Below are 20,232 nucleotides of genomic sequence, written 5' to 3' on the forward strand. Positions count from 1 at the left end.
CTACAATGCACTGGGCTGTCCCCACTGCAGAGTGACCAGGTCTCAAATGCCACTGGGGCCCTGGTTGAGAAAATGGCTTTAAACTCTGGGGACCACCAGGCTGGGCAATCTCTGCAGAAATATCAAGAGGAGGAGGCCGTGAAGCAGAGACCATAGCCCCCCACCACAGGGCACCTGAGGCTTACAGGTTTTTCCCCACCATGCCCATAGGCTCTGCTGCCCACTCAGGGGTGGCCCAGCTCCTTGCCTCCACTCCCCTCCTTCAGTTGGTGTGCCCACTTCAGAAATCTAGGAGGGAGACTGGTAGTGCCACCTGACAATGGGGGAGTCAGTGGAGCTCTGGCTGCTCTGGGTCTGGGTGAGATGGAACTGCCATGCCCATACCTGCATCCACATCGTTGGGCCACCCACTGGACTGGCTGCTGCCAGCTGCTGGGGAGCGGCCTGTCCCGGGATAGAACACGTCGTCAACAGGACTCTCCATCTCACTGTCATCAATGGACTTGGGGCGCTTGGTGGTGCTGGAGAAGGAAGAGAGGGTCAGATGGGCCAAGGCTCCGAGGAGTCACTGGGTGCCCCGGCTGGAGAACTGCATATTGACAGGCCCCTGTACGAGGAGCAGGTGCCAGCCCATAGCACTGCTTCTGGACTCTCCCCTGGATGCCCAACCTGAGACCAGCCCACCTGCTCCCTGGAGCAAGGCAGTTCCAAAATCTGCTCCCTCACGAGCCCTTTATGGTCCATCCAGGGCCCATCCAAGAAGGGAGCACCTGCTTCCTCTGCCCCACCCACCATTTCCTGTCAGTCCCCAAGGGCCAGTGTGGTACTCTCAGAGACAAAAAGGTCAGAGGTGCCACAAAACTCAGTCATCAAGGTAAAGAAAATTTTAATGAAAGATTTTTTTTTTTAATATTTTATTTTTTTTAGTTTTCGGCGGACACAACATCTTTGTTTGTATGTAGTGCTGAGGATCGAACCCGGGCCGCAGGCATGCCAGGCAAGCGCGCTACCGCTTGAGCCACATCCCCAGCCCAATTAATGAAAGATTTTAAAAACTCAAAATGAATGCGTAACCAGGCATGGTGGCACATGCCTGTAATCCCAGCAACTCTGGCGGGTTGAGGCAAGAGGATCACAAGTTCAAGACCAGCCCAGGCAACTTAGGGAGACCCTGTCTCAAAATAAAAATTAAAAGGGTTGGGATGTAGCTCAGGTGTAGAGTACCCCTGGGTTCAATCACTAGTCACACACACACACACAGAGCCTAAAACCTCACAGTGAACAAAAAAAAAATCCTAGTTTTAAAAGAGGACAGAACCATGGGGGTGGGGTTGTGGCTCAGTGGTAGAGCGCTCGCCTAGCACGTGTGAAGCCCTGGGTTCGAGTCTCAGCACCACATAAAGATAAATAAATAAATAAAGGTATTGTGTCCGACTACAACTAAAAAATAAATCTTTAAAAGAAAAATAAAAATGGGGGCTGGGGATGTGGCTCAAGTGGTAGCGCGCTCGCCTGGCATGCGTGCGGCCCGGGTTCGATTCTCAGCACCACATACAAAGATGTTGTGTCCGCCAAGAATTAAAAAATAAATATTAAAGAAGTGAATTTATTAAAAAAAAAAAAAAGAAAAGAAAGAAAAATGAATAAAAGAAGACAGAACCTGACTCTTCCCTGCAAGATGTGCCTGATGAGGCCAACTGACTACTGGCTAGCACCTCTCAACTCTTCCCCTTCTCTCTAGCGTAATCCACCTACTCAGACCCTTCCCCACCCCAGCCTGGAGGCTCGGCCTCCCCACTCTGTCAGCCCTGCCCACACACTGCTGGAGGAGTTGCTAGAACATACAACCCCAGCATGCCCCACTCAAAACTCTTCAGTGTCTCTGCCGCCCTAGATGAAGTCCACATGCCTTCCTCAGGTCTCCAAAGTCCTCTTGGGGTGGCCCTGCCAACCTCTCCAGCTTTGACTGGAGGGAGGCTGCCTGGAGCATCCATCCCACGTCCCCCAACCACCACCTCTGCCATGTGTCTGGGATCAAGTGCCACCTCTCCAAGAGGAGACCTTGCCAGACTCTACTTCTAGCCATGACTTGTGCAGGTTTGGTCCCCAGGGGCAAGTGCTGTGTGACAGGAAGCTCAGTGGGGTAGCTGAGTACAGTGGGTCCAGGCCACGGCGAGCTAGTACCTCCAACAAAGGGTAACATCCTGAAGCATCCAGGCCCAGGCACTGTGAATAACGGGGGGTCATCTGGGGCAGACCGAAGGCTGCAGTGCTAGGCTTACCTGGTGGAAGGTGGGGAGGTGATGGACCGCCGCCCCAGGGTCACCTGGTTTATGTTGTAGTAGCTGGGACTCTCCAAGTCGGCCAGCGAGAAGTTGGGCCCTGACGCTGTTGCCACAGGAGCTGGGAAGAGTAAGAGGCTGGTGAGGTTTAGAAGGTACCAGAGGCCCCACAGGGCCTGTAAATTGCCGTGAGCAGCTCCCAGAAGCCCCGGGGGTTTGCTGCAGGGACACATGATAGGAAGGGACACCTGTGCTGCTGAGAAAACCTCCCCCCAACCCCCATTGGGGTCCTCAGGGAAGAGCCTTTGGTTGTGACTTTTTTTTTTCCTAAAGCAGCAGAGATTAGAGCTGGCTGGGGCTCTCTGGACAACTCTGCTCCACCCAGCCTATGGCCAAAGAGACAGAGGAAGTCCCTTCTCTGTTTCGCTTGATCTAAGACCCCATCAGAACGGGGGCCCTGTGAGGTCCAAGTCCCCACACCTCAGCCCAACCTCAGCCCAATTCTGGTCCCTAGCCTGAAGGAAGGACTCACTTACTCTGTGATACTCTCACCAGCTCCGTCACATTCCAGACCCCGGAAGTCACAAAACAGTCCTGGAAACTTAAGTGCCCTAAGAGGGAAAAGGGCTAGTGAGTCAGGCAAGGTTGGGAGAGGGCTGTCCACTTGTTTCCCCAACTCTCCTTCCCGTTTTCTGACTCCCTCCCTCCCAGCCCTGTGTGGGCTCCAGGCTAGCTTCCAGGTCTTCCCTGAAGAGGGCATTTGCCCCAGGTGAGTCTCTCTACTTGGGAGGGCAACCCAAGTTCAGTCAAGGGATAGTTGAGGGAAGGAGAATCCCAGTTGGCCAGGCCAGAGGGTGGGGCAGCAATGATGGGGGGTGGGGGATATGTAGTGGGCAGGGAACACTGACCGTTGGGCAGTGGTTTGATGTCCGCATCTCCTTGCTGGTTTGAACTATCTGATTGTCCGGATTCTGCAGGAGACACAAAGGGGAGCATGGGTCAGGGGCAAAGCTTTGCACCAACTGCAGCTGAGCAGCTGCCCTCAAGCTCTATGGGGAGGGTGGCCCACCCTGGCCAGCAGACAACTTCACCCAGTGCCCTCTCCCCAGCCAGCCCAGGGAGACCAGCAGAGGGAAGGACAAATAGCTCTAGCCCAGTGCAGGTTTCTCTGCCTATTGGCAGCCTACTGACATTTGGGCTAGATCATTCTCCATGGGGTGGGTGGGGTGGAGTGGGGGCATCTCTTGCATTCCAGGGTATTCAGCAGCACCCTTGGCCTCCATGCTAGATGCCAGTAGCCCCCAACAGTAACAACCCAAACTGTCTCTAGATACTGCCCCATGTCCCCTGAGGAACAAAGTCACCCATGGGTGAATGGCACTAGCTAAGAGTTAGAAGCAAGGAGGTGCCCAGGAGAAAAGCCAGCAAGCAGGGCCATCTGTGGCTGTGGCAGACCCAAGGGTTCTGAGGAGCATGCTTGCCCCTAACCTCATCAGTTGAAGCCAGTCCTATGGGCCCGCACCTCCCCCACCTCACCTTTGTGCTTGTAAGCAGAGCCTGGCAACCCTGAGCGGGAGGTCTGCCCTGCCACCACCCGCTCTGTGCCAGCCTGTCTAGGCTGTCTCATGCCCCAGTGCCACAGCTGCTCAGAGGGAGCCCCAAGACAAGGGCCCATTGTGCAGTGGAGCTCACAGAGGGCTGGGGGCAGGGTGGAGTGTGTGTGTGTGTGTGTGTGTGTGTGTGTGTGTGTGAATATTTTGCTGAGCTTGGGAAAGCCCCCTACCCCTGCCCCAGGTCCTCAAGGCTTTGTGTGCCAGGGACACAACGGGGACCTCCAGAATGCCTGCCTGGACACGACAGCTGGAAAGAGGGTGGCAGGGTGGTGGGGCAGGTTGTGGGGCAGGAAGAAGGCAGGCGCTTGGTAAAGAATCGGCTGCTTGCAAGGCCGGTGGTGTGGTGGCATCTGAACGGGCTGTGGTGCTGGCCAGGGCTCTGTTCAACTCTTCAGAGTGACCCTGCCCCCTGGGCCTCCCCAGAGGCACAGGGAGAGAGCTGGGCGCTGGGCTGGCATGCACAACAGCAGCCTGCTGCCGCGGCCCTGCTCTCAGATTGAAGGCCCTGACACGTCTGGAGCTGGGAGTTCTGGCCACGCTCCTGGCTCTCTGCCTTGAGGTGATGTGTGTGGAAAAGGGTGACCGTTTGGGGCCCCATTCTCCCCATCCTTTACCTTGTTCCATTTCTTTTTTTAATTTCAAAAAATAATAATAAACCTTGTTCTAGCAAATCAAGGAAACATTGTAAGGAAAGTGCCCGTGGGCCCCTGACTCTGGCTTAACACCTCCCTTTTTGCCTGCAGAGACAGTGGATCCTGGCTGGGGCCATATCTTGGCTGGTGGCACTCTCCACTGTGGAGGGAGCCACAAGACCTCCCTGGCAGGGCGACCTCTCTGTGCCCTAGTGTCACAAGGGGTGAACTTTCTCATCTTGGCCCATCCCCGGATCCCTGGCCTGTCCAGGAGGGAGCTGAGGGACCTAGGTGGCAGGTGGCCCACACCAGGGCCTCCCTGCTATAAGTAAGACTCCCTCACTGCAGGCCTCAGGAAAGGGCACATGCCTCAGAGCTGGCATGCAGAGTCCAGCAGGGAGCATGTGGCCCTGACCCTGCTGCCCAACCCAGCCATGACCCATGAGCCCTGGGCTCATCCCAGGGCCAGCTCCATCCCACCAAGGCCTCCAGGCCCAGTCGGTGGGGTAGGCGGCCTCAGAGTCCACCCATGGGAGCACTGCTGGCCCACTGCAAAGGTGAGGAAGGGAGGCTGCGCACACGCTGCCCGAGGCGTTGTGCACAGGCCCAGCCAGAGCCCCTGACAAAGGGGTGGAGGTGCGCCAGCTCCAGGCAGAGAGGGACCCCTGCAGCATAGGACACTGCCCCAAGGGCACTCCTGTCGTCACCATTAGCCACTGTTAAGTAGCAAGTGGAGGGAAGGCGAGGCTGCAGGGCCACGCCACGCGCCTCCAGGCGCTGCTCCGGGCGCTGCTGGCAGCCATTTTAGGCTTTGGCAGCCATCTTACAGCCGGCGGCCCAGCCGGCGGCCTCGCCAGCGTCCCCACAATGCCGCCCCCACCAGGCCCAACATGCTCAGCTCGGCATCAGGACAAAAGGCAAAGGCACTAGAAAGCTGGACCCGCGCTCTGAGGTGAAGGAGCCAGCCCTGCAGCCAGGGTAGCTATGGCCAGGACCCCGTTGGTCCGCTCCAGCCGCAGCCCTCACCCTCCTGGCACAGACAGTGGAAAAGGCAGGGAGGGAGGACAGGGTCCTGGGGACACTACTGCTCTGCTCAAAGGCTGATGAAGCCCAAGTGGGCCACAACCAAGCCCAAGAACTCTACTGGTTCATCAAAAGTGGACCACTGCCCGACAGAGTCATGGCCACACTGGGACAGGAAGGGATGTGAACCTCAGCTCAGGGACGGTGCCTCGGACAGACAGGGCAGGGAGTTCACAGGGACCCAGTCGGTGGGTGCAGGGCCCAGACAAATCACTGGGCCCATGGCGGTCTGGCTCCGAGGAAGACGAGGGGACATTCTGCCCCTCCAGATGAGGGTGCCAGCGGGCCGGCTTCTCCTAGGGCGGGCTCTACGGGAGCCCTGCCCAAAGGGCTGCCTGCTCAGGTACCAGGAGCTGTGCCCAGGGAGGCACACTACGCAGCAGCCTGCACCTTGACCCCTTTTTGTTTGGGCTCCCTGGGGGAGGGTATGACCCTGGGATTCCGGACACAGAGGAGGAGGCCCCTTTATGACGCCCCTCCCCAGGCCCCCTCATGGCTGCTTGGCTTTTATCTGGCAGAATAGGGCTTATCAGAGCCACCAGCTGAACAAACACACAAATCCACGGTTAGTGAGAAAAAACACTCTGCCTGAACTCTTTATCTCTTGTTCACAGGCCCTGCACACTGCCCACTGCCAACAGCACAGGAGGGGACCTGATGGAGCACAGCGGGGCTCCGGGGCTCTGTTCTCCACTCTGGAGAAGGAGGGCTGTCTCCCTGACTCTGGTTGTGCCTCCACGATCCGATCCTCCGATCCGTGTCCCTGCCACCCCCCCTTCCTCCTTCCTTGCCCCCAGCCCAGGGTGGCTCTTCCCTGACAGTCCCTGCCAGGCACACGTGCATGAGTGAGTCCCTGCCCACACAGAGCCCCCCTCCCAGGGTCTGCTTTCTCACCGGGGACAATGGGCCAGCTGGTGGCCTGTGGGCCAGTGGAGAAGCAGGGATGGTATTGGCTGGCACAAGGCAGGCAGGTGCTGGCTCCCTCTCTTATCCTCTCCTGAACAGCTCACACCCAGAGGCTCTCTCCGGGTCCCCAGGCTTCTGGGGCCACATCCCTGGCACCTTTTCCACCTGGACCTTCTCTCTGGCCTGGCTGTCAGAGGAGAGGGGTCCCCAACTACACACCCCAGTTCAAGGCCACTCTGATTAAGGAGGGGAAGAAACCCCAACCCCCACCCTGTACCCACCGTCTTCAAAGACCAGAGCTCCCACCACTTCCTGCAGAGGGAGGAGATGGGATAGAGGATCCCCCCACCACCCTGGACCCAAGACAATCCAATGGCCCCGGGGTCCTAGTGCTGAGGAGCGCAGGTCTCCTCCCAGCTCTATGCTGCCTCCCACTCCACCCATCAAGTGCAGCTGCCACTGTGTCTGACAGATGCCTGGATAAGCAGGCATCTGGGTCCCTACCTTAGGCCAGCTTTTGGGAGGGAGAGAATCTCATTTTCAGTGTTGTTAGGTGGTGGGGGTGGTCAGGCTGGTTTGTGTCACATAGTGCACAGCTCTGCTGACGGTCCTTCTCTGGGAACCTGGGCTGCTCAGGCAATTCACGCCTCTAAGGCACAGGCACCCCTGCCAGGGGTTGGGGCTACCCCGTAGGCTGATAGAAAGGAGGGATCTGAAGGGGCAGATGATAAATCTGGACTCTGAGCAGAGCCCAAGTGGACTCTGTAGAATAAGCCTCTGACATGGGATTGGGCTCTGGGCTCCCCATCCACTAGCACCATGGGTCACTCCACTACATCAATGGCTGGTGGACTGGAGGTGTCAGGCAGTGCCCAGAGCAGGGCCAAGCCCTGCTGACAGTAGCCAGCATGGGCCCCTCCCTCCCTCAGGTCCCTTGGTATCCCCAGACAGTTACAAAGTCCCCCAGTGCTGCCCTTGACCACATGCAGACTCTGACTTCTCAACCCCTGAACCTCCACCCGCCACAGGGACTTCCTTATGGTTCTGGGCTCCTGCTTCTGGGCTCCCCTCACGGGTGCCTCCCTCCAGTCCCCGCTCCTCTCCTGCTGCCATCTGCACGTATGTGTTTGGAGAGGATGCTGCCTCTTCAGCAGTGCTCAGGAGGGGAGGCTCCCACAGTCAGGAGGAACCCAGCATTGCCTGCAAACCTTGACCGATAGCGTGTTTATATACATACATATATATATATATTTTTTTTTTTTTTTTCAGCCACAGACGGGGATATATTTATGGCGCCCACTAGGTGAGGGAGGAATTCCTGCTCACTGCAGCCAACACTCTCCTCAGCTCCCACATAGAACAAATGTGCTCTATGAAAGGGTTGCGTGTAATTTGCGGGCCAGCTGCCCCCGTGGACTTCACCCAGCTAATTCTTTGGGGGCCAAGAGGGGCATCCAGATCTGCTTAGCTGCACCCACAAATGTGTGCCCAGGCATGTGTGTAGACTCCGGAGAGCACATTTGTCATCAGAAGCACATGCACACTTGGAGATGTCACAAGCCCTGACTGTCAAGAAAGGGTAGAATAAGATGGCACAGCCAAAGCTGCCTGAAAAGAATCCCCTTTGACCCAGGGGACTGCTGGCCTCCAAGGGTGGGGAACTCAGCCCTTGGGGGATGCCTGCCCTCCCCCTGGCCCTCCCCAGACCCGAAATTCCAGAAGCAGGCAGGGTGCCTCCAGGCAGCCACAACACCCGCCCTCCCCCAGCAGCACCTCCTCTGCCTGCCTCCCCCTCCTCTGAGAATCAGGAGCGTTCAGGGCACGGGAAACCCAATCTTGAGGGGAGCCAGAGGCCCAGCCTGCAGCAATCAGAGCTGGAGAATGTGACTATTGTGCCTCCTGAAACCCAAGTCCAAGAACCTGAGACACCCTGAGGAGGGGGACACGGATGGATAGGGGCTAGGGGGTGGGTCACAGAGGGGTTCTCCCGTCTCAGCAAGCAGGACACTTGGGGGACTGAGAAAGTCCTTGAGAATACAGGGCAGCCAGAGGGCGGAGGGAGGAGGGACTGAGCTGGACCCAGGGGGCTTCCAGGACTTTCTCCCTCCCCTGCCTTCCCCACCTGCCCCCATGGGCCAGCAGGCTTGCACACACACATGGCCATCCTGAGACAGTGGCTTTCCCCTCCACTGCCATCCCCAGACTCCATTTGGAAGCAGGAACCTGGCCAGGAAGCACAGCTCTGAAGCCTGGTGGGAGCCAGGTGGCACAGGAGGACAGGACACCCTTCCATCACCCTTCTCTCTCTTCCCTCATTCTACCTCTGCTCGTGGATTCAAGGGGGGGCCTTGAGTCACCTGCTTGGTGAGGGTGGGGGAAGAATGTGGCAGAGGGGATGGGTGCCAGGACGGGGAAGACACCCATGAATACAGTGTTCTACTCCTCTCTGGCTGCTCCTGAGGCGGAGGCTCAAGGAAAGCCATGGAGTAGGAGTGATGGGTTAGGCCACAGGCAGCTGGCAGACCAGGATGGACACTCCACCCCGACAGCCGACCCTGGAATAACCACCTTCCACCCTGACCCAGCCCTGCCTCCAGAGCTGCTGGGGCAAGGGCCAGGCCTGGCTGTTGCAGGCCTCACAGCGTGACAGTGAGGCTGCAGGAAGGGAAGAGGAGAGTCGGCCAGTGCTTCTGGTACCCAGGAGGCCAGAGGGGCATGCTCAGGCTCCACCTGAAAGCCCAGGGCCCAGGCAGCAACAAGGCGGAGGAGGGCCACTCCTCCAGCCCTTGGTCACCACTCCCTGCTCACAGAAGAGCAATGGAACCCTAGCTCAAAGCCCTCCAGACACAAAGCCCACCTCCATCCCCCTCAATTACTGAGAAAGGACTTCCTAAACTCATGGTTTTCCTCCAAGATAATAAAAGTCAGAACTTGCACCTTCCCTTCATCCCTAACAAGCGCCTTCCAGGGACCTCTCTTGGGCGAGCATCTCAGGGTTGTCTGCCAGGTACCTGTCACCTGCCAGAAGGCCCAGGGAGAACTGGAGCTGAAGCCCTGGGCACTCAGGAGTGGGAGGAGCCATGAGGGGACCTGGGTGTTCCGTTGCTCCTCTCTGAAGGATGACAGGCAATGAACAATAGAGGAGAGAGAAGGGACGTGCCCCTGCTGCAGAACACTTGGCAGGGAGGACAGGGAAAGAGCCCAGGTCACCTGCCTGTCAGAAGCCACTCCGAGCTCTGCTCAGTAGCTAATATATGAGACTTTTGGCCACTGCAGAACTGGGAGGTGGGAATGTGCCTGCAGGTGGACACAGCGCTGACCTTCAGTACCTCAGACAGGGCTCCACAACCATCTGCAGAGTGAATGAGCAGAGCTGGGGCTTGCTCGACAGCAGCTGGGTATTTCAGAGGTGCCCAGGAGCAAGGAATGCCCATCAGAGCAGAATTTGCAGACACTACCGAAAGAACACAGAGAAGAACCCCACAGAGACAGAGAGAGGCAGAGCTGTGGGGCCCATGCCTGCTTCTGCCTCCCCCTTGAGCCTGTCCTTGCCTACCCAGGGAGGTGCCCTTGGTCTAGACCCTGTGTCTGCTGAAGTGGGCACAATGCAGTGCTCTACCACTTCAGAGACCCCAGCCTGGGTGGGGACCCTTGCCCCAGCAAAGAGGGGTGGAAGAGGGACTCCTAGGCAGAGGAAAGTAGAGGAAGAAGGTGGGCAGACTGCAATGGCATTCCAGTTCTCCCTGGTCATGTCTGAGCTCCAATACCTCCCAGCCAGCAGCCTTGACCAAGTGAGCACTGTGCCCTCTTTTGTAAGGTGGGGAGCACACCTACCCTGCATGGTTGCTGGGCAGGGAGCAAGTGAGAAGACGTGAGTAGGGTGCTAGCTCAGGGCCCAGCTTAGGGCAGGGGCTCCGTAGTAAAGTGAGCTGTCTTTCCACCTCATTACCATTTCCATCTCCATTTAATGATACCCTCCTCCCTCCAGGCTCTGCTTAGACACTATCTCAGTGGGGAAGCTGAGGCTGGCCCTCAGCTCCTGGCCGCACAGCACAGGAGCTCTTGCTCTATGACATGGTAAACATGTCTGAGATTGTAGTCTTGGCCCAGAGACCATGGCTGGCCAGCAGAGGAGTCCCTCAGGGCCTGGCCCACCATCTACAAAGAACAGCATAGAGGTTCCTAGGCAAACAGAAGGCAGAGCCAGGATGGACACTTTGTACAGATGTCTCTCCCCACATCAGTGTGCAGTAGCCATCAGTGAATGGTGTCAGGCTGGTCACCGGGCCGGAAGAGGAGAGGCAGGGAAAGACAAGGTCAGGAGATGGGCCAGCCCAACAGGAAGGGGGAAGACAGAGCTTGTGCCCCTGTATTCTGAGGGTGCTGTCCCCAAGGGCCCATCCAGCCCTGCCCAACCCTGGGAATATGGAGAGCTAAGGGTACCAGGAGTACAGGTGCTGACCCTTGGGTGGCAGGGCATGCCACATCTCCTGGCAGAGCCAGCTGGTGCCACAACTTGGCCAGTAGCTGGAGCCAGCATTTCCAAGACAGCCTGAGGCCAGAAATCATGTGATAGTGGGGTCCAGGAAAGTGGCCCCAGCCCTTGAAACCTCTGTTCCCTCCCCAACCAATGGATAGAGACTGATGGTGGAGAATGCTCTCCATGTCTCACACCCCAGGAAAATCCAGGGGCCCAGTAGAAGGGGCACCCGCTCCCAGCAGAGTCTGCAGATCTGCTCCCCATCCCCACCTTCTCTCTCTATTTCCAGCACTGCCCTTTCTGGCCCTTTGAGTTGCCCAGGCCAGGCTGGCCAGACTTCCACCCCCACCCCCAGCTGCTCTTTGGGCTATTAATAGTGTCCCCATCTTCCCAGGGTAGGGCACCAGAGTCCTCCCCCAGCCCCCAAATACATTTACCCTTGGCCTATTATTCATAAAGGGACAGAGTCCTCCTGGCCCTCATGCCAACCTGGGAAGAGAACGGGGCAGCAGAGGCTCTGGAGGCCACGTGGGGTACTTCCTGGCACAAGCAGGAATTGGGGGAAAGAAGGGAAGGAGGCAGTAACCCCAGAGCACTACAGTGACAAAAAGACAAAAGTGCAACCAAGAGATGGAGGGGACAGAGAGAGGCAGAAGCTGAGGAAGACAGCAAGGGCCAAAACAAAACACGTCAGGAAAGAAGGTGGGACAGAAAGCATCAGAGCAGGCCAAGGCTCCGAGGAGGCAGGTAAAGGGGGACCATAGAGGAGGTGGCAGAGGAACACACACAGAACGGGAGGGGCGAACCTGACGAGAGAGACTTAAGAGCTGCTTCCTGGGCTGCAGCTGACTGCCAACATCTGCCTGGTGGGCACTCAGCAAGGGGAGGGGATGGGGAGGCCTCAGGACAAGGACCCCTGCCCCCAACACACAGGCAGCTTCTCAGGAAGGGAGGGGAAGAAAAGGGAAAAGAGGCTGGAAGAAGGACACCTGATGGATAGGAAGTGGAAAGTGAGTCCACACAGCAGGAGCCGCCCTCAGTCCCCCGGGGGGGGGGAAGACCCTGCGCCCTGCGCCCTGCGCCTGCTCACCAAGACAGTGGAGCTGGCAGGACGGGGGCTGCAGGGAAGGAGCACCAATGCCCCCTTCAATCTGAACCCACCCCCCTCCTTTTGGCCTTGATCAGGGTCCTGGTCCCTCCTGTATCCTACTGCCCCGCTTCCTTGAGAGAATTCATCCAGGAAATCCAGGAGTCTGGAGAGGAGAGCCCACCAGAACCCACTACCTTGATTCACCCTTTGGGAAAGCAGCAATCAGGCTGAAGGTACCTGTCTTCATCCCCAGGTGCTTTACCTTTTATAACCTCTATGGGGCAGTATCCAGTACCAGGTGAGACAGCCCAAGTCCTCTACCTGGGAACTTGCCCTGGTTGCAGGAGACTGACTCTGGCTCATTGAAGAGCAACAAACACAAATGCACCCCATAATCGGATGGTCTGGCAAGGCCCTGCTCCTGCCTGCAGGCTGAGCAGTCCTTCCTTCGAACACCACCCAAGCCAAAGCCTCTGGCTGGGCTGGGCAAATGGGAGACTCTGGCTCTGGACTGCATGAAAGCCCATGGACCTGGACATCAGATCACCCTGGTCAGGAGCTTTCAATCTTCAGCCCCTCAAGGATAAAGCCTCTATCTGTCCCCCCAACTCAAGGATTGAACCCAAGCATGCTCTACTGAGCCACAACCCTATCCTTTTATTTTTAGGTCTTGCTAAGTTACTCAGGCTGGCCTCAAACTTGTGATCCTCTTGCCTTAGCCTCCCCAGTAGCTGGGACTGTAGGTGTACACCACTGTGCCTAGCTCCTGTTTTGTTTACTGCAATATCCCCTGGCCCTAAACCTACAGCTGGAGTGAATAAGACTCTAAAGAGACTTTTCTAGACTCATCTTCCTACTGTAGCCACACTGGCCACCCAGGGGACAGAAATAGCAGCTATCTGGCACTTTCTGCCCCTGAAAAGAGAATATCTCCTGCCGGCCAAATGACCTCATGCCCAACAAACTGATGTGGAAATCCTGGTAACACTAACCCTCCTGCAAAGTCCAGCTAGGCCTGGACTTTGGGTACAGGACTGGCCACACTGGGGTTGGGCTGACCAGAGGAAGGAACTTAAGGCTCCCTGTGAATGGCAGGGCAAGCCAGTGGAGCCTCTCTCCCAGGCCCGCTCCTCTCCTCACCTGGGTGGTCCCATAGCTGCCACTGTCCTGAGCTGCCCAGATAGGCAGAAAGGGTTTGGAAGTTGGCTCCAACTTGGAGCCCTGAGAGCCTTAGCAGGGCTAAGCCCAAAAGAAGGCCTCCTAAGGGTTGAGGTAGCCCTAGGTGCTATGGGGCCCCAGCTTTGCAACTGGAAGCCTCAGCTCCAAAGCTAGACATGCTGTTGGACCCCCAGTGTGTCTCTCTGGCCTCCTTGTGCAAAACAACCAATACCTGTTCAAACAGTACCGCGGGACTTTCACAGAGACTTTCCCTGAGAATGAGCTGAGATGGTGCACTGTAAACTAACAAGCAGATGTAAGGACAGTTCAAGCTTCTGAAGGGAAAAAATGACAATGACCCTTCAGACTGGCAGACACAAAATTCTCCCATTCATAATTCTCCAAAGGAACCAAGGGGGCATCCCAGGGTGGCCCTGATGTGGGGCTTAGGGAGGGTCACTCTGCGCTCCCAGACACCATAGCTAGGTGGCGCAGCAAGTTAACACTAGCTGGCCTCTGTGGACTACAGCGGGATAAACCTGTGGACAGCCAGCCCAGAGCTCCAGGGGACCCAGCAGGTTCCTTCTGCACACCCACAAGGCCCCAACAGGCAGGAGAAGACCTACCCAGGCCCAGGCCACTCACACCCCAGGTTGTGTACCAGGGAAGGAGCTGCTTGAGACATTGGTTCCTGCTGCTGCCGCTGCCAAGCACATCCCGTGATGTGATGTGAGGGCCGAGCTTCCCGTCTGCATTGATTAGGAACAGCTTGCAGTGCGGGGGCCGGATGAAAGGGGGCCCTGGAATGGGTGGGTGAGGAGAAGTGGGGGGCCTGCTAGGTGCATGGCTGGGAGGGATGTAATCCTGAGGGCCCAGTCCCACCCTGCAGGCCCAGCAGAGTCCTGCCTGCCTCTCTCAGAGAGGGGGATTCTCGATTAGGGGGATTCTGTGGCCATGTGACCCCAGGAATGCTTCTAACACACCAGGATGCCCTTACCTTTTGGCAGTGCAGACTTGTCTTTGCACTGGATAAACTTGGGAAAAGGAAGATCCCCCACCCCCAGCTATTGCAGAAAAAAAAAAGAGTAAAAGAAATGAAGTCTGAAAGTCAGAGATCAGGAACCAGAGACAGGGAGAGAAATGGAGAAAAGTCAGGAAGGGGGGAGCACTAGCATTCTGCAGTGGTGGCAGCAGCCCGGCAGGCACACCCTCCTGGTGGTGGTGTCGGTGTGGAGAAAGGCCCCTTTGTTCCACTGGGAGGTTAGCCGAGGTGAGTCCCGCCCCCCCAACCCCCCTGACCCTGGGCGGTGCAAATCATTTCACTGGGCCTGGGGCTGGCCTAGCTGTTTCCCTGGCCTCCCAATCCTCCACCCCAGAGCAGAGCCATGGAGCATGGCTGTGAGAGGACTGCTTCCTACCCCTGCCTTGCCCAAACACTAAGGGTCACACTTGTGGGGCTGGGCTAAACTCCTCCAATGGGTCTCTGGAAGCCTGTTCTGCCCGTCTTGACTGTAGCTTGTCCAGGCTTCTCCTAAGCTGTGGGCTTTGGGGTAGATTCAACATACAGCAGCACACTGCAAGAGTGAAGCACATGCTATGCTGGGAAATGGAGCCCAAGAGGCCGGCTGGCTGGCCACGCCCCTCCAAATCCAGGCCTTTTCCAGTGACTTCCCAGGACTTCCTCAGAGTGGGGTCTGGGCTCTGTGCTAGTGTTGCCCTCAGTGGTCATCTGTCTCCAGTAAAGGGGGCTGAGGTCCTGCACCCCCAGAGCCAGCCAAAGCAGAGGGTGAACTGGGGGTGGGTAGGGATAGGAGGTGAGAGATTTCTGAAAGTACCCCTCTGCTCTGCAACACACCCCTTCCCCATTCCCACTCCCAGCTCAAGTGGGGTGCAGTACACACACACACACACACACACAAGCACTAGCACTCCCCCGCCATCCATTAGAGCTCCTGGCTACTCCTATGGGGTTTTCCACAGTCCTAGGAGCAAACTCTTCACACTTCCCAGAGCTTGGTGGTTTACACTTGACTAAGAAGTGTGTCCCCTTTCCAAACAGTGGTTCCCTCCAGCTCCCACCCCAGGAATGTGCAGTAGAAAACCTGAAGAGGGGATTGGCCAGGATCCTTCTGTCCCTGACAGTCCTTTGGCCTCAGGATGGTAGGGGGGATATCTTCTCTTCAGGACACCCCAGTCTCCCATTATAGCAGCTAGAAGCTGAAAGTAGTGACAAAAGGAGGAGGAGGTGGTGTCCCTAACCTCCCAGGCCTTGTTGGGCCTCTGGCCTGGGAAGTGGGGCAAGAGAGAAGGGTAGGGCAGAGGGGCGAAGACAGGGAACAGGGCAGTGGCGGCAGCAGCTGGAAGTACAGGGAACCTGAACAGGGCTGCTGAAATCAGCTTCAAGAAGCTGCAGCTCAGATACACAATGTCCTGCCAAACCCCGACCTTTAATTAAATTAACAACGGACAGACTTCCCAGATTTTTCTGTGTGTTAGTGCATGTGAAAATCCGGATGTGCATGAATCCGGAGATCTGTCAGCATGTGTGTGTGTGCACATGTGGATGTGTGAACCCTGATGGTAGAGGAAGAAGAGTGAGGCATCAGGAATGGGGAGGGGAGACGTGGGACAGAGACACTCTCCCTGGAGGGAGACTCCAGATAGGGCTCTCAACCCCTACACCCTGAACTGTGTGGTCAGCTCATGGTCCGTGGTGGGTCCTGGGGCTGTCTTCACTGAAGGATATTGGGTGGCATTTCTGTCCTCCACCCACTCAGTGCCAGCAGCCTCATTGCCAAAGTCCCTTGGGGGCAAATCCAGCCCTGGTGAGATCCACTGCTCTTGGGCATCAGATGAAAACCAGCTCAAGCCCTTACTATGGAGATGCGTCCTATCTCCCGTCCCCCCGTAGCCCGCATGCTTCCAAAGTACTCTTGGGCCTTGCCACCTGGTCCCAGAAGAATCAGTGATAGTTCTACAAAGGGCAAGGTGCCCCTGACTTCTCCCAATAGGTGTGGCTACACAGAGTCAGCTGAAGTCGGGATCTGAGGTAATGCATGCCTGAGGCCCAGACTAAAGCTGGTATTCTGCATCACTGAGGGAAGGGTCACAGAAGTGAGGGCTTACTTGCCTGGAGACAGATCTTGCAAAGACATCCTGTGTAGCCCCAGTCCAGCAGAAGTCTACCTACCCCACCCCCAATCCTCTTGCACTATCCAACCATCCCTCACACTGGGAGGCTCCAGAGAAGCAGGAGCTGGGGGGGTTCCCAGTTCAGCCCCAACTCAATCCAGTCCCCTTCCAGAGGTCACCTGTAGCAGTTTTGTTCTGAGGGTAGGGTCAGTTCCAACAGCCCTTCTCCCCTAGGCCCAGAGGAAGCTTGCCTCTCTCCCCAGCCCTCTAGGAGCCCTGAACAGTTCCCTTCTGGGAGCAGAGCCAAAAAGATGGGAGAAGGATGTTTATAAGCTGCTAAAAGGGAAAAGTGGGAGGAGGGGCTGAGAGGCCCAGGCCTCCAGGTAGTTCAGACTGGGGCCCTGCGGGGAGGGAGGAGGAAGGTTGCCTTCTCTGGGGAGCTCAGTATCTGGCAGACTGGAGGAGGAAGCAGCCCCTACCCACCCGCCACAACCACCCTAACTGTGCCACCAATGGGCTTCTGGTCCTCCACAGTAGCCTGCCAAATGACAGTTTCTTGACACTGGTTCCTGATCCACAGGACTCTGAGACATTACTGGGGTTTTTTTGTTTTGTTTTTTGGCTTGTTCCCCTCTCCTCAGCCTGAGGAGAACAGGACCAAGGAAGGACATAGGGCCCTGGGAAACCTGGGAAACCGAGGCTGGGAGTGTGGCTTCAGGAGCTGCCTGGTGGGAGCGAAAGCTAGTCTCCAGCTCCTAGGGCTCTGCACACAGCTAATGGGAGGCTGGCAGCGGCAAATTGTTGTTTACTTTTAATTAAGTAAACAATGTCGGCTTCCGCCTCCTCCCCTGCCATCCCAGCCAGTAATTTGGGGGATGACAATGGGGCTGCTTCCTTCCTCCTGCCTTCTTCCCTCCCTGCAGGCGCTCAGGCTCCCTCTGGCTCTGCGCAGTCACTGGAACTCACCGCTGGTGGAGAAGGCTTGGGGGGCGACAAGAAGGCCCCAGTCAACCTGCTACCTGCTGAGTCCAGCAGGCTTCAGGTGCCCTCCGGGTTGGCTTCACTGCCACCTCACTCAGGGGCCTCACCTGGCCTCACACTTAAGACACGGTCCATTCTCTCTGCTCCCCTCCATGCTGTAGCTCTCCTAACCACTGTCCTTCAAAGACCAAAAACAGGGTGACCAGGAGTCCCTGAGGGATGAGGCAGTAGAGATCAAAGCACAAGTTGGGAAGATATTCACCAAATTAGACAAGTCTTGCACAGGTATTCAGCAAGTGGAACCTTCTGGTCCCCTGGGGCAGAGCCTAAGCCCCACCCCCGCCCAACACCCACCCCTGCTTCAGGCCACTAGGTGGTACCAGATTTCCTCGGATGAGGAGGTGGCTTTATGGCCCTAGTTTCTGCTGTTGCTGTCTTGAAATTCTTTTTTTTTTTTTTTTAAAGAGAATTTTTTTTTTAATATTTATTTTTCAGTTATCGGCGGACACAACATCTGTTTTGTCTGTGGTGCTGAGGATCAAACGTCTCTGTTTTGTATGTGGTGCTGAGGATCGAACCCAGGCTGCATGCATGCCAGGCAAGCGGGCTACCGCTTGAGCCACATCCCCAGCCCTGAAATTCTTAACTTGCGAACAAGGGGCCCTGCATTTTCATTTTGCTCTGGGTTCCACAAACCCTGCAGCTGGTTCTGCTGGGTCGTGCCTGGGGGTGTGAGCCCTGGACTCCCCCGAGTGGAGAGACAAGCAACAGAGCCCCCAGCCCTGGGAAGGCTGAATTTCAAACGAAGTATCCTGAAGATGGGGCTCCAGACAGATACACCTCTCCAAGCCCTCTGCACAGCGGGTGCACAGCGGGTGCACACACTGCAGAACTGAGTGGAAGGAAAGGGAATCCCTCTAGTTCCTCTCCCGCGTCTCCCTCTCAAGGATGAGCAGATGGGTCCAGAGTCAAGCCCAGCCTCCCTCCAGCTCACTCACACCCCCTCCTCCCAAGACTTTCCAAGGTGTGTGTACGGGGAGGGGTGCTGAGTTGTGTGCAATCCCCACTCCTCCCCCAGCCCCGGCTGCTTCCCCCACCTCCTTCAGAAGGGCGGGGTCTGTGGCTGCAAAGTTGGCTGGGACTGGATGCAATTTCAGCCGCAGAGCAGGGCTCCCTGGCTGGAAGCAATTTTCTCATTAGGACCCCAGGCCTGCTTGCCCGTTGGTTCTCAGCCCTCACTCCCCTCCTGCAAAACCGCACCCCACAGGCCTCCCGACAGACCACTCACACGCACAGGGAACCGCACATGTACTGAGTCAAAGGGGCGATTGTGGGGTCAGTCCAGTGAGGTTGGGTGCAAGGAGAGTTGCTGGCGCAAAGCCCTGGCCAGGACGCTGAGGCACCTTCAGGACTCCTCATCCAGCAGCCTACTTCAGGCAAAGAGTGAATCCCAGTCCCCAGGACAGAGAGCAGAGCCTAGGGGATCTGGAGCCTGGCCCACCCTGAGGGCTGACCTCACATGACACTCCAGAGAGACCCTCCAGTGCTCAGGTCTGGCACCAGTGGATCCCCTCCTTGCTCAGCTGGGCCTGGGGCGATCAGATGGGCTCTCAGGAGGCAGCCCCCCTCCCCCAGCCCCGAGGCTGCTCTAAGTGGAGGGTGGTCTTGGCCAAGGGAGGGGGGGAGCCGAGGCCCCGGGAGGGGTGGCTCTGCTCCGCAGACACATGTGGTTGGACTTAAAAAGCTATTAGGGAGTGAGGCGCTGGCAGGAGTGCGGCCGGCCCTCGCACCAGAGGCGGGCGGTGGGGGGGGGTAGATGCCGAGGTGGTGAGCTCAGCACCTCCTGCTCCCTCTCCAGCAGGGCCTGGAGAACTCAGAGGACCCTCACCCAGCAGGAGAGTGGGGCAGGCCCACAGGGAAGGAGAGGCAGGCTGCTAGCCCTTGGTCCAGGACAGATTCTGGAAAGCTCGGCAGTATGAGAACTCTAGAATCTATGATGGAGCTAACCTCTGGGGGAGGGGGCGGGAAAGTTGTGCCCAGGGCTTGGATGGGACCCAGAAGGGCACAGACAGGTCCTTAGCTTCCCTTCAGCCTTCTTGGGGTAACAGCTGGCTGGGGGTCTCCTAAAGGAATGTGTGTGGGTTCTGCGGGGCTGGAAAGGGGGATTATTAGGACACCAGAAGAGAGCAAGGGAAGGGAAAAGTGGGCCCCACCCATCACGAGGCCAAAAAGAACCGACGGAAAGTTCCCTAGAGCCGCCAGCTTGTAAAAAGTTCCTTTACTTTCCAAATTATGAGCATTTTTTTAACAAGGGGGGGGGCAGAGCCATGATCTAGGACTTCATAAGACTGTGTGTGCGTGTGTGTGTGCACACGCATGCACACCCGTCTGTGACCATGTGCAGCCATGACTGAAGGGTGTGCAACTTGCATCTCAAACTGCTCTACTCCCAAAGTCAGGTCACCATCTGAGGGGTCCCACCCACCACCCTCCTCAGGTAATCACCATCCTGTTATGCCTAACCCCAGGGGGCACCCCACTGCTGTTACAAAGTGAGGTGTTGCTAGGGGGTCAGGCACAAGGAGCAGTACCAGCCCTGGGTCTGGAAAGCCACTTGCTAAGTTCCATCCCCATCTTGCAGGCCTCAGCATCCTCAGGAGTAGGCTTTAGGATGGAATGGAAGGATTGCGTGGAAACATCCTGCCCAAGGCTCTGGAGACCTTTCTGAGCTCCTCAGACATCCACTGAGATCACCCCCAGCTCCCCAGGATTCCAGGGCACAGTCAGAAGTGAGGAATTGGTCCCTCTTCTGCTGTGTGGGGGCAGGAACTAAGTGTTTGGGAGACATTTAATCTTCCTAACTGCCCCATGGGGT

General features: G+C 57.1%; 1 protein-coding gene across 3 annotated transcripts in view; it reads right to left on the reverse strand.

The window, feature by feature from the left end:
• Nfix (nuclear factor I X) overlaps positions 1–20,232 on the reverse strand; it is a 98,568-nt gene that overhangs the window by 20,870 nt on the left and 57,466 nt on the right. For all 3 annotated transcript variants that reach the window (XM_077109418.1, XM_077109420.1, XM_077109419.1), the window contains exons 3-6: positions 3,191–3,253; positions 2,819–2,893; positions 2,283–2,403; positions 385–521 (exon numbers count right to left, since the gene is read on the reverse strand). In XM_077109418.1, coding sequence (XP_076965533.1) covers positions 385–521; positions 2,283–2,403; positions 2,819–2,893; positions 3,191–3,253 — 396 coding nt within the window. The remainder of the gene's footprint in view (positions 1–384; positions 522–2,282; positions 2,404–2,818; positions 2,894–3,190; positions 3,254–20,232) is intronic.

The sequence above is a fragment of the Callospermophilus lateralis genome, chromosome 1 (assembly GCF_048772815.1).
Source record: "Callospermophilus lateralis isolate mCalLat2 chromosome 1, mCalLat2.hap1, whole genome shotgun sequence".
NCBI classification, from domain to species: domain Eukaryota; kingdom Metazoa; phylum Chordata; class Mammalia; order Rodentia; family Sciuridae; genus Callospermophilus; species Callospermophilus lateralis.